The 12616-nt window shown below is 35.7% G+C and overlaps 1 protein-coding gene across 2 annotated transcripts; it reads right to left on the bottom strand.

Moving 5' to 3' along the window:
* Nucleotides 1-673: 673 nt before the first annotated feature.
* LOC140792911 (carboxypeptidase SOL1) lies at nt 674-6499 on the bottom strand. 2 transcript variants are annotated; one of them, XM_073144141.1, is made up of 15 exons: nt 6252-6499; nt 5819-5888; nt 5645-5740; nt 4996-5026; nt 4835-4891; nt 4436-4531; nt 3816-3938; nt 3549-3653; nt 3324-3370; nt 3034-3159; nt 2762-2864; nt 2208-2270; nt 1460-1564; nt 1310-1373; nt 674-1106 (listed from the first exon to the last, which is right to left on the bottom strand). In XM_073144141.1, the coding sequence occupies exons 1-15, from the start codon at nt 6373-6375 to the stop codon at nt 790-792; spliced, it is 1527 nt and encodes a 508-aa protein (XP_073000242.1). In that variant the 5' UTR covers nt 6376-6499; the 3' UTR covers nt 674-789. The 2 variants fall into 2 exon arrangements, with proteins under 2 accessions (XP_073000242.1, XP_073000243.1); XM_073144142.1 differs by having other exon boundaries at nt 1481-1564.
* Nucleotides 6500-12616: the final 6117 nt, after the last annotated feature.

Below are 12616 nucleotides of genomic sequence, written 5' to 3'. Positions count from 1 at the left end.
GGTACGATAGGTAGGTCGCATGAACACTTTCAATACGGCCGCTAGTACACTTGGATTCATCCGTGACGTGTGACCATCATGGAAATTGCTACACTTCACCACTGGCATGCATGGTCTCTGGAACGGTTGATCAAAGATAAATAAATAATAATGATAGAAAACACTGGCACGAATGGTTGGTTTATAAGTATAATGGCGCTTCCCTTCCTCAAGCGTTGGGAGTAGATTTTAGTGCTGTGTGGTCTTAAAGACACAAATCACCAGGGTCGTCTAATGGTTGGAATGGGCTTCCTTCTTTATAACTTTTTTTTTCCTCATAGGATTACGCTAAAAAGAGCATCAATGGTATTGCTTATAAATACTTTACAAACTTGATAGTTTATTTAATATACATCTCGCAATTATATACATCAACATTATTAAGTATTATGGCCCCATAGGCGACACAGCCTTTTTGTAACACTCATTTCCTGCCTTAAGAATAATATAAATCCATACTTGCCTTTCCTTTAGACACAACAAAATCTAAACCTCGTATTCCCTGCAACTCGGTATGAACTAGGCTGATGAACAACCCAACAATTTATGTCGTGAAAGAGAGTAAAGTAGATGATTAAGAGCTCATTATTACTTCTTTAAAGAAACTAGCCAAATTATTTAAACATCTCAGAAGGGAAAAAAAATTAAATTGTCATTTATTGGTAAAGTTCCTTATCTTTTTCAAGAAAGATAAGACATGTTTCCGCTTGGGAAACGTTAAGTAATTTACCTAAGCTAAATGTCGTTATGTTATACAACATTGGGCCGTCTTGTCCCAGAAAAATGCCTATGGCTTAGGTGCCTAAACATTTTTCTCGTCCTTAACACAAAACAAAGAAACAGGAGGATAACAGAAACTAAAAGATACAACTCCAGGTGATATCCTCTAAGAAATGCAACCAGCTCAAGCTTGTCCTTGCTTTCACAATTGCATTCACAGTCGCTTGTAAAAGATTGATGCTTGATAGCTCCTTCTTCCCGATTTAGAATGAAATCCAAGTTCACAGCCTCCTCCTCCAACAGTATTCTTGTAGTCTTCGTATGGAAACCAGATACAGATGCGATGACTACAAGGGAAGTTCTCTTTGTTTCAGAAAAACAACAAGCATATAGACTGCAGATAACTATGAACAACCAAGATCAACTGCTTTTCACAAAAGATAACAAGGATATGTTTAGATTGGTGCTGTTCTAGGTATCATCTTCCTTCAATACTTAATTTCAACAATTTTTTTACTAAATTTTGAGCAAGCAATTAAATTCGCTATACCTTCATAGCTTCCTCCAGGAGCAAGCACGCGGTGATAGTCCCCGAAGAACTTGCTAGCGTTCACCTGTAAGCAGGGAAACAGAAAAATGAAAATAAGCATCATCCAAATAATCAAAAGTTCAAAGAATATGAAGATCCACATAATTATACTTTTGGTAGGAAGGAACGTACTCCGTAGTTGATTCCCTTGATCCTTACTGAGGCAGGCAAAGGATGCCCAGTGTCTGCTGCAAATATCCTTCCATGAACGCCTGTCTGATGATACAGTATTCACTCAATAATTATCACAACTGGATTCCACAAAAAAGGCACAGGGACATATAAAAAAATGTAAATAAATCAAATAAGGTTTTGTAAACAACTGAACCAAGTTTAGGAAGTTCTCCTACATCTGCAATCAAATCCAAATATTTCTGCTTTCACAATTTACAAGTTTAGACCTCAATTCATCCATAGGCAGTTATTGGTGAAATAGTATTTAGCATCCCAACTTGCCCCTCACAAAATATACAGAACACTTAAAAATAACTATCATTCATTTAGTATAACAGCATTGTAACAGCTTCAAACCATACAGAATTTAGTTTATTTTTGAAAAAACTTTCTATTGATAGCATCAATCGCCCCCCAACCCCTAAAATACTTCCATATGCTCATCATTATTAAAAACTATACTATGTAATAGGAAATTCAAATCTGATCAATTGAGAAACTTTAAATACTTTCTCTTATTTTATACCTAAAAATATTTTAATTAGATTATTGTAACAGATAATATTTTTATAAGTAATTATATATTATTAGAGATATTGGCCTAATCAAAATTTCTGGCTCCGCCCTTGTGCATATATATATATTGCTCGTCTATGTGATAGTAAAGATTGCAGAACTACTTTACCTTGATGAGACTTGCAACAAGATTTAACATACTCATTCTGTTGTACTCCCAAATGATAGGCAACTGGACAAACAAAAACAACAGGAAAGAAATACTTCATTTGGAATTCATAGAACATATAAGAATGTACATTCAGGTAGATTCTAATAATTACATTCAGAAAATCAAATTGATAACAGTGACAAGAAAGCCTTGAAAAATCCCTTTCTTGATGACAAGGTTACATCATGGGATTAAGTAAACTACCAAAGAATCTTGAGCAGTTTTCAGTCTGTAGCTGTAAATGTTAGCAAATAATTTTAGAGAATGACTTAAGAAGGAAAACTATGAAGAAGAGTTCACAAAAGCATCCAGAGCAATCAGGCCGTTAGAAGACATGATAAATGGCTGAAAAGGAATTCATAGTGTGCCAAAGTTGCATTAAGAGCATCAAATTTGGTAAAGAAAAGCAGATTGTAGTAACTTGATTTATATATATTTACCAAGGAGCATTACTAGAAAAAACACGCAAAAAGTTAAAAAATATAATAACAAGAGATTTTGCAAATGGACACCTCATTTGCTTTTGGCCATTTCGTATCACTGATTTCCAACGTTAACTCAAAACAACCGCCATGTATATAGTTCCAATCTTGCATACCTCCATAAATAGGGTACCTGAAATAATCCCACTTTCCTCAGTTAAGACCTCTGAATTTGAGAATCTACAGAAAAAGGAAAAGGCCATCTCCATAAACTTTTTGTTGTTCTAAATACTTATAGGAACCGCATGACATACTATGTTAGAATACAGAACAATATTTGGATGGAGATTCGTTTACCATACCAAAATGCCCCATTGGTAATTCCTCCTTCAAATTCCTTGCTCAAAGACATGTTATAATGTGAGCGACTATATATAGATGCCATGTAACGGAATGTGCTGTCATCAGGGCATGCATAGTATTGTTTCCTGAAATCAAACATGAAATCAAAAAATTAGAAAGCATAGAACTTTGAAAGTTTGAAAGAATCATGCAGTAACTTTACCAACATCAATCTAGTAGACAAATGTCACAATCAAGTTGTAGTACATAATGCACAATACTCTTAACGACCATGAGGAGATACAGATACCTTGTATCTTCAGAACCATCCCATGGATAATTTGCAACAAGTGCACCCTACCAAAATTCATAAAAGAAAGGGAAAAAATGGACAGTTAGGCAAGATAATTGGTTTCATAATAGTACAGCAGAAAAGGAATGACTAACAGAGAGGGCATGCTGCTGTTGTTGTTGAAGAGAAAGGACATGATTTCTTGGGATTTTTATGCATGAGAAACTTTCTAGAGACAATTACCCCATGTAGACTTGCAGAAGCTGTGAAGTGTTGTTGTTTCACCCAATTCATAACAGCTCTAGTTTCAGGTTGTCTCAAGCTCACCACATCATTCATAGGATAAAACTACAAAATCTCCAGTATGTCAAATAATGGCATGTAATATGGAACATGAAGTAAAAAAATGAAAATTATGATTGATCTTTATGTTAACCCTCAAAGATGTATGTGTTGTATATGAGAAGTAGTCCTTTAACAAACTATAACATCGAGCAACTAGGTCCTCACTTGGTCAGGAAAATCTCGATTCAGGTCCACCTTATTTGCATTACCACGTCTCCTAAGAGCAAATCCATCAGGATTCATTGCTGGAAGAATATGAAGGTGAACATATTTTACAATCATCGTTGCCTATAAACAAAAGCATAGGATTTAGACCTACTAAAAGGAAATTTAATCACAAGATTTTGCAAAAGTATAAGATGATAATTTCAAGTGTTACAACATTGTCCTGTAAGATGATGGCTGCTGTCAAACATATCACTTAGGCTTGACACAATGACAACCAACACACACACACACAAAAATCAAAATTGTAGATGAGCAGATAAACACAAAATCACCAAAAAGTAAAATTAAAATAACCCAACTGAACAACACCTGTAAAAAGAGATCAACATACATTAACATGAATTGCAATGAGTATCAATATTTAATTACAAACTACTCATGCCCCCATTGACGAGGACCAACAATAGAGAGATATTCCCGTCATCTATGTAGTAACGAAATCTAATGGAAAGAAATAATATCGTAAAATATGGTAATAAGAGGATTAATTTTTACCTCCAAAAGAAAGCCTGATAAGCAACATAATGGAGAAGATTGTGGGTTTTATTAGTGCTTACCAAGGAATCCTTCATATAGTTGTTGCATAGCCAATTTGCAAGAAGTATAAGCAGCTCTCGCCCAACAGGTTCATCACCGTGGACATTCCCGATGAACTACAAAAGTCGAAGTTCAGTTTATCTTGAGTTATACAAGAATAGAGGATATAAAATATCTTTTATCTTGCAGTATATGAGGATAGAGGATATAAAATATCTTGTATCAGTATGCTCCACTATGTGAGGTCCCAAATGGAAATATAGAGTAATGTCTTGCCTTAAACATGTCAGTTAAGTTCCATATTCAGATTAATGAACCGGTACATAACTGCTGAAGCCTATAGAACTTTTACATAAAACGAGAGAATTGATCCAAGATATTGATCTTAACTGGAAGATCAAGTAGGACTGGATAATTACTTTAAATGCTGGTTCAGCTTCTCTTTGCCTGGGCTTGTCAGAAATTTCAATTACCCACTGCAAGAAAATTCCGAAGGGAGGTAAATAAGCATAAAGTCTAATGCATGTTGTTCTATTTGAGCATAAGTAATTCATTTAGATTTGGCGTAAAAGAGACATACCAATGGAAACCCATTCACGCTCTTTCCAATGCTGATGTAGTTTTCAGTAATCCCTCAAAGAGAGAACAAAAAATAGGTAAATATATTTTGATAAAAATGGAATGCTAGTTAGATGAGAAAACAACACCCATAATCACGTAAAGTACTGATCCAAATCCATGTCACTAAATCTTTTGGAAGGACACAATGTACAATTTTATATAGGTATGGACATACATAAACCTACATCAAGCAATTACAAATTAACAACACATTTTTTATGTAAATTCAAGACTTCACTTTGGAGTGAAGTACTGAAGTTTAATCGTTATTGCATAACTGTCATAGCGTCATGTAAATTTGAATTTGAGCCTCTGAACATGATCAATTTCTAAGTCTTGTGAATAGAGAACCCTAGGTTTTAGGGCTTTATTATCTCGGAATCAAGACATGTTGATATCATTGCACTATATTTTTCTATTAAGACTCTTTTCTTGGGACAGTTTGATGCATAAGAAGGTTTTTCTATGCCCTTTTTGACATTATAAATCACATCAAAGGGCTCATGCTTTGATTTTAGCTGTTTGATGTATTTCCTAGAATCATTTCCTATTTCCTATGTTCCAAGGAAAAAGATTTCTGCAGGGTCAAAGTTTCTCACCGAATTTACCTGTATATCCTAGAGATATTAGCACATCTCTTCCCAAACTCCTGGACAGCCGTCTCTAGTTCAGAGTTACTCATATACCCATGGGTCATGGCCTCCCTGCGATGGATTGAACAACCAAAGCATGAGTCTCTCTAAAAGAATTTTGCCATATAGATAAGAAAGAAAAATACATACGTAATCTGAGGTTCCTTTTCCTCAAACAAGCGACGTGTATATAACCCACTTCTTTGGCCGAGACGATCTCCTGAACCAAGATGGCAAAAGCAATTAAGCGGATGGATATGAGAACAAACGAACCTATGCTTTGAAGTAGCACGTGTTGATACCAGGAGCAGATCGAATCATATGGAGAGATCTAACTAGACGAACGTAATGCTACTTCTATCACGAAAACTTTCTTTGTTGGTCCACATCAAATTACACCAACTAAGAACGACCAAAAAAGAAAACAAAATCTCCCATCTACAGGAAAGATTTTTTTCTTTTCTGGGCGTCAGACTCCATAAAATAGAACTCCAAAGCATCGGAGTCGAAGTTATAGATCTCATTGCTGTATTCAATAACTTCAAAATAACGCAAAAATGCATATCTAGATCAGGAGTTATACCAGAACTAGAGCGATAACTTGATGGATCCGAGATCGCTTCGCCGCCTCTCGCAATCGCAGCGATCGGAAGCGAAGAAATCACGAGAACAGCCACAATGACAACCGTAGTAGGTGAAAGATCCATCACGAAGCTTACAATATCTCCGCCTTTTCTCTCTCTATAGACTTACGAGCTCCTCGATTTCCTTTCCTCGACTCTCCGCCATGGGCGAGAAGAGAAGTGAAGATAGTCGGGAAAAAATTAAAAAAAAAACGGTGTAAAGGGAATGATGTTAAAACTTTGGACCGGGCTAAGTGTTTTAGCCCCCATAGCATCATTAGCTTTGGGCTGACCTTCATTTGGCCCTATAACGTGGCCCAATTGGTTTTAAATTGAGCCTAAATCGAGGCCGCCTATTGAATTGTGAATATTAAAAGTTTTTATTCATGGCCCATGGATCCAAGTGATGGCCTGATGGATTTCCCTTATATATTTTTTCAGTGAAAGTTCATATACTAATCATGTCATTACAAATCAAGTAGATAAATGAGAGATACGCCCACCGCTCTGAAAAATAAACTCCACACTTAGCTAAAAGAGATACATAGTATTAACTGAATAACAAAGATTATAATTACTCGTGCAGAATTAAGAACTACGACCTTAGAAATGAAGTTCATACTTGGTCATAATCGGCAGCACCCACATAAATAGCACGGCAGGAGCTTTGGCCCATCAAGCCTTCTCGGTCATGTTAGAATTCTCTGTCAGCTTAGTGGAGCTCTAGCTATTATAATTCGGTGATGTCAGTAAACCGAGATGCCTCAAAGGTGCATGCCATGCATGACTCTGCCAAAAGATTGTCTGCAGCATTGAGTGCATAATTTACTATAGTTTTTATATTTATCATTCACGAGCTCGAAGTCTAGATACAGATTAGACAAAGAGCCAACTCTCTATAAATACAGAAGCACTTAGTTTTTACCAAACTTTAGCTAACATAGTAAAATTGTCTAATCTAAACTTCAAGTTACGTGCATCGCGGAATAATTAAACATACTGAGATCTATTTTAAGTTGTCGCGCTATCAAGCTACTCCTTGAAGTGAACCACATTGTCGAGCTATCAATCCAATCGAGTCATTGAGTCGAGTCACCAAATTATTAAATTTATATAATAATAAAAAACTACATACGGAGGAATTTACGACAATTTCGTGGCCAACTGAGTCTAAAGCTGCCGCGCTGTGATGCGTAAAATTACTGCATATGATCCACTCCCCGCGCGAGTGGATTCCCATCGATTCCGACTTGTGTGCGATCTTTGATCTTTCTATTCCATTTATTTTTTAACTATCTCAGCACTCAAACCACTCCACGACTCCACGAATATAGGTAGACAAGAGGGGAGTGACGCGTCACATTTCTGGGAGCCTAATTCAATGGAACCTATCAGTTAAAAAAGAACTAACAAACCTCATGTCAGAAGTATCCATCCCTTATAAAATATCGTGGGTTGTCTAATCATGCGTGCAAATGTCTTGCAAATATTGGAAATAAATTTTAATTATGTAGATGCTATGTAACCCTTTTTTAATCTCTATTTATCTAAGCTTCGTATAGTATAATTATAACATCTTATTCGTAAATTATTTAACCAGCAGTTAGGTAGGATATTTTGCCCGGTTCAACTACCTCGACAACTAAAAGGTCGGTCTGATTGAGATAGTGACAGGAGGGAGAAACCAAAAAGTTTTAAAAAAAATAAGACAATAGAATTTATGCTTCACTCTTTCTACTATTTGGTGATCGGAAATAAGTCAAACTCTCTATAACATCTTATATTAAAGTAAAGATTAGTGCTAATCGGTTGCCACTCGAGCCAATGGGTCAGGACGAATGGCACCGCCCCTAGCTCTTATCTATTTAAACATTATTCTACGCTAATAATGCTCCACCGACGATGTCCTCATATATAGCTTTATTTCATTTCACCATCATGCTCATTGAAATAATTGATGAGGTTTCTTATGCAAGTCCACCAAGTAACCCTTGACTATTGTTTCGGAACTTTCTAGTAACATTGTCGAATGATTTGGCCCCCAACTCTGAGGGCCAGGCTCAGTATTTTTGGAACAAAAAACAATTAATAGTAATAAAATAAGATATAAATCGTAATAAATAAAATATGATCTGGAATGAAAATTTTCTCTTAGAGCTGCAAAGATAGGAATGATAGAACTTTAGAAGGAGATAGGTTTTGGGATGATTGCTCCAGGAATGTGCCTCGACTGTTTAAAAGACTTTTTTTTAAAAAAAAATTCAATTTGAAGTTGCATAGGCTCTGATTATGTAAGAAGTTGATTTACTTTTCTATCCTTAAAACATTTTCTTTGTTTTTTAGTGTTGTCAGGGAAAAAGATTTTAGGTTGCCGTTGATTTGGTTGTGGAATAACTTCTAATTAGTTTAGCTATGCTTGTTTCTTAAACTTGCATAAGAAAATTTATATGGTTTAAACTGTTATGGTGTCTGATTGTAAATTATTATACGGGTGTAATAGTTATATTTAATGTGACATAAAGAAGTAACAAATTTAAGAGATAATTTGACAAATGATTAAAGTAATTTTTATAATATATGGAATTGGAGAGTAAAGATTAAAATAAAGTAATTGAAATAATAGTTTATTGAACTGAATACCATTTCAACGACAAATTGATAATCTATCCCACTTAGCAGCTTTCTGCTAGGGTTTAGCAATCTTTTTCTCCATTTCATCTTTTTAGTTAACTCCTATCCTGTTGGTAGTAATCGACGTTTTTTGTCCTTCCCCCTCCTCTAGCCTTTGGCTAGGTAGAGGGGAGGAACTTTTCCGCTAGCTCTAATAGTGCTCTACTAGGGTCTGGAGTTTTCCTCCTTCCTATAAAGGTTCTCATGTCGCCTTCAGCATTGTGTTTTATCTTCTCTCCTCTCTTTTTCCTCCCTCTCCTCGATCCATCTTTCCTCTGATCACCGTCCGCTCCCGCCTCTCCACTATTATATGTGTTGTTACTGTCCATCTTATTGTCGTCCCCTCCTTGACTCTCAATGTATCCATCGTTTGCGACGAGCGCTGACGATAGTAAATCTCGCCTTGGTCCCCTCTCTATCCTACTACTTCGCCGCCATCTGCACCGAAGGATAGGATCCCACTTACCATGTTTTTGTATCGCTGTCGTCTACACCAACTATCGATTGCTGTGGATCTTGCCTACCCTAATCACGACCCACTAGAGCAAGCTACAATCGCTGCACATGTGCCTAGATTCCCCATCTAGAGGCTCTCTTTTGTTGAGAGCTTTGCCTTAAAGACTCATGCTGTTAAATCTATAGTGCAGTCGCGGTTGGCTAAACGAGATGCTTGTTTTAAGAGCATTGCTCTATGTTCTTTTTTTATTGTGCTTTAGTGATTGATCATGCTTGATACTTTATTTTTATTGTTGCAATGCTTGTAAACCAACCAAGTGAGATGCTTGTTTTAGGGTTTTCTCATATTTTTCTTTCTATCACGTTGTAATCATTTGATTGAATTAATGATACAATAAGTCTAGGAAATTTCCTTCAAAAATAGAATTAATCTATCTCATGCATGAATTTTTCACTCTCACCCACAATGTGATTAAATTTGAACTATTTTAGGGCTCTACTCATTTTATATTTGCAAACACAAATTTGTAAAAGCTTCAAAAACATCAAAAGTTTTAAGCAAAAATAGGCAACCAGTATAATACGAGCAATCATCGATCATCAAGAAAATATATTGTTTATCTCGAAGTCTTTCAAATATAGTTAGACCTATGAAGTCCATGGGAAAAAAGTTCTAAAATGAGTTGTCATAGTGATATTTTTGTAACAGCAAGTTCGTTGACAAAAATTATATTTATTTAAGCTGTATAAATTATATAGTCGATGAAAGATCAAATTATGCAAATATATTAAGTCAAAAAATGGATAAAATAATATTTCACCCATATGTTTTAGAGCTTATTCGGATGGGATTAAGGGCATCTGGACTATTGGAACGGTTCACTTTAGAATATTTAAATGGCGTTCGAAATACATACACACGACAATACGAAAAAATTCAGAATAAAATTTTTCTTTAGTGGGTTATGCTCAGCAGCCATATGTTGTGAGTAATTTGTCAATAATAATAGCTTGTATCTCACTTAAATAATAATATTTATATTGTTAGTAAATATAAAATATTAGATGAAATAAAGAGGAAATAGAAGTAGATATTAATAGTTAGTATTAAAATAAATTACTCTTCAGTTATTACAGTAGTATGGACCTCAACGTGTTAGTATAAACTTTTGGTCTCATAGGATATTTTTTCGTCTTCTGACATTCTTAATTGTTTTGATATTTTCTTATTCCCCCGTTGAAGGGCAGCACCGTAATATACTCGTTCCCACTACCCCCGCCCGCCGACCGCCGTTGACCCTACCGTGGCGCACCCGCGCCTCGCGTGGTCCCCACAAACGATCCATATTCCATACGATGCCCCCCCATCTCCATGCCCATGCAATATTCATGACCCCATTATGCGGGGCCCGCCACATGAGCCCATGACGACAGCGATGGCGAGATATATTCCTCGCACCGCGTCGCGCCACGTAAAGGTCCGCCCGAGATCTGGGCCGAGCTTAGATATATCCTTTGCTGGACCCTCATTGGCTTCGCCGTCCACGTCTCACTGGCATTACTGGTATTTTACCCTTTTCTCGTTTTAATTTCCACTAGATAAATATCCTCCACTAGATATGCCCTGCCGGGGCCATCCCCGCCACCCAATTCTACCACGTGTCGGTATCCTAATCGTAGGACCAAGACTGTCACGGCAGCTGCCCGCATCTAGCACTAAACTTTTTCTCTTTCTTTTTTTTCACTACTCAGGTTGAACTAAGCATTAACCAGAATTTATGTCATGCTAGATTTTAGCTAATATATTAAACTATTTTACTATAAAGTCGTCTTACTGCTAAATTATTATTTTTAATTATTACACCATAATTTATTTTATAATAATTATTTAAAATTATAATCAAACTATATAACTCTTTAATAATATAAAAAGATATTTACTAACTTTTCTAAAGTTGGTTGATGAATGTATAACTTTTCGATATTCCAAGCGGTGGTCCTCCTTTTTCTCCTTTTCTTTCTTTTGATTTTTTTTACCGGATGGTTGGCCACAACTTTGGGCATCGGATTCTTCTGAGCCGTTTAATATGGATGGGAGGGTACTTTGATCATGATTGGAAGTTGGGCAGCGGTTCTTCTACTAAGAATGGAATGGTATAATCCTGGACCTCAAAATGGAGCGAATATAAGAGTATTTATGTTGAGAGTGACAACAGATTGGTGCATTTATAATACTTACTCTAACCTCTTGGGTAACATAGAAAATTACAATTGATTCTCGGTTTTGGTTTTCGAAGAGGGGTCTTCTAGCCTGACGTAGCAAATTACACTTTTCGTAATAGTTATTTGTTAGAATTTTCTTTCTTTGTTAAAAATATCATGCGATTGTCATGTGATCAATTGCGGACCATCTAGGGACAACTTACCTTTGTTTTAAAAAAATAAAAATAAATTTGTCGTTGAAATTCTTTTCTTATTAATAAGATTGAAAGATACTAAATAGCTTGAGACAACTAAAGTTTTACAAAAAATAAATATTCATATCAATTTTCGTTGTAACAAATACCAATGGCAGCCATTATCTAAAATGACTAAATTCCCAATTGAATCGTGTGATGGTGTTGTTTGAGGTTGTTACGTTGCCATGGAGGATCAATAAGCGTTCTGCCTTTTCCTTTTAATTACGGAATGAAGGTCAAATGCAAGTGGACTAGATAATTTATATGAAGCCAGCCCTCTTTAGATATAAGATTTAACAATATATTACATTATCACACCATATCATCGTTGTATCCTGCACCTTCGTACTTTTTTTGGGTGCAATTTCTTTATATTTTTGTAACACATTTGATCAAATAAGTTAGAATTTTTTTTAGGAAATAGTAAATATTTACGACGTTCGAAAAGTTCTTAATAAAAAGTTAGGTATCTAGAGAGTGATTTTTGACTGCATGATTTAAGATTCCTTAGCACCTGATATCACTGATCTGATGTCAGATGTTTCTCCCTTTGAATGCAAATCAGTTTGTCCGGTTCATTAGCTTAATTTCCCATGGGACTCAAAAAAATAATGTCCTTTTATAGTTCTAGTGCTTGATTGGCTTTTGCTCTCTAATTTAGGGAAACCTAACCACAACTTCATTTTATCATTCAACTGTTGAAAGACTAAATATAAGTTGAACAAAGAGTTAACCTCTTA

This window comes from Typha latifolia, chromosome 7, assembly GCF_019914945.1.
Source record: "Typha latifolia isolate L0001 chromosome 7, TyphaL0001v2, whole genome shotgun sequence".
NCBI lineage: Eukaryota > Viridiplantae > Streptophyta > Magnoliopsida > Poales > Typhaceae > Typha > Typha latifolia.
This window is presented reverse-complemented; position numbering and strand designations above follow the sequence as displayed.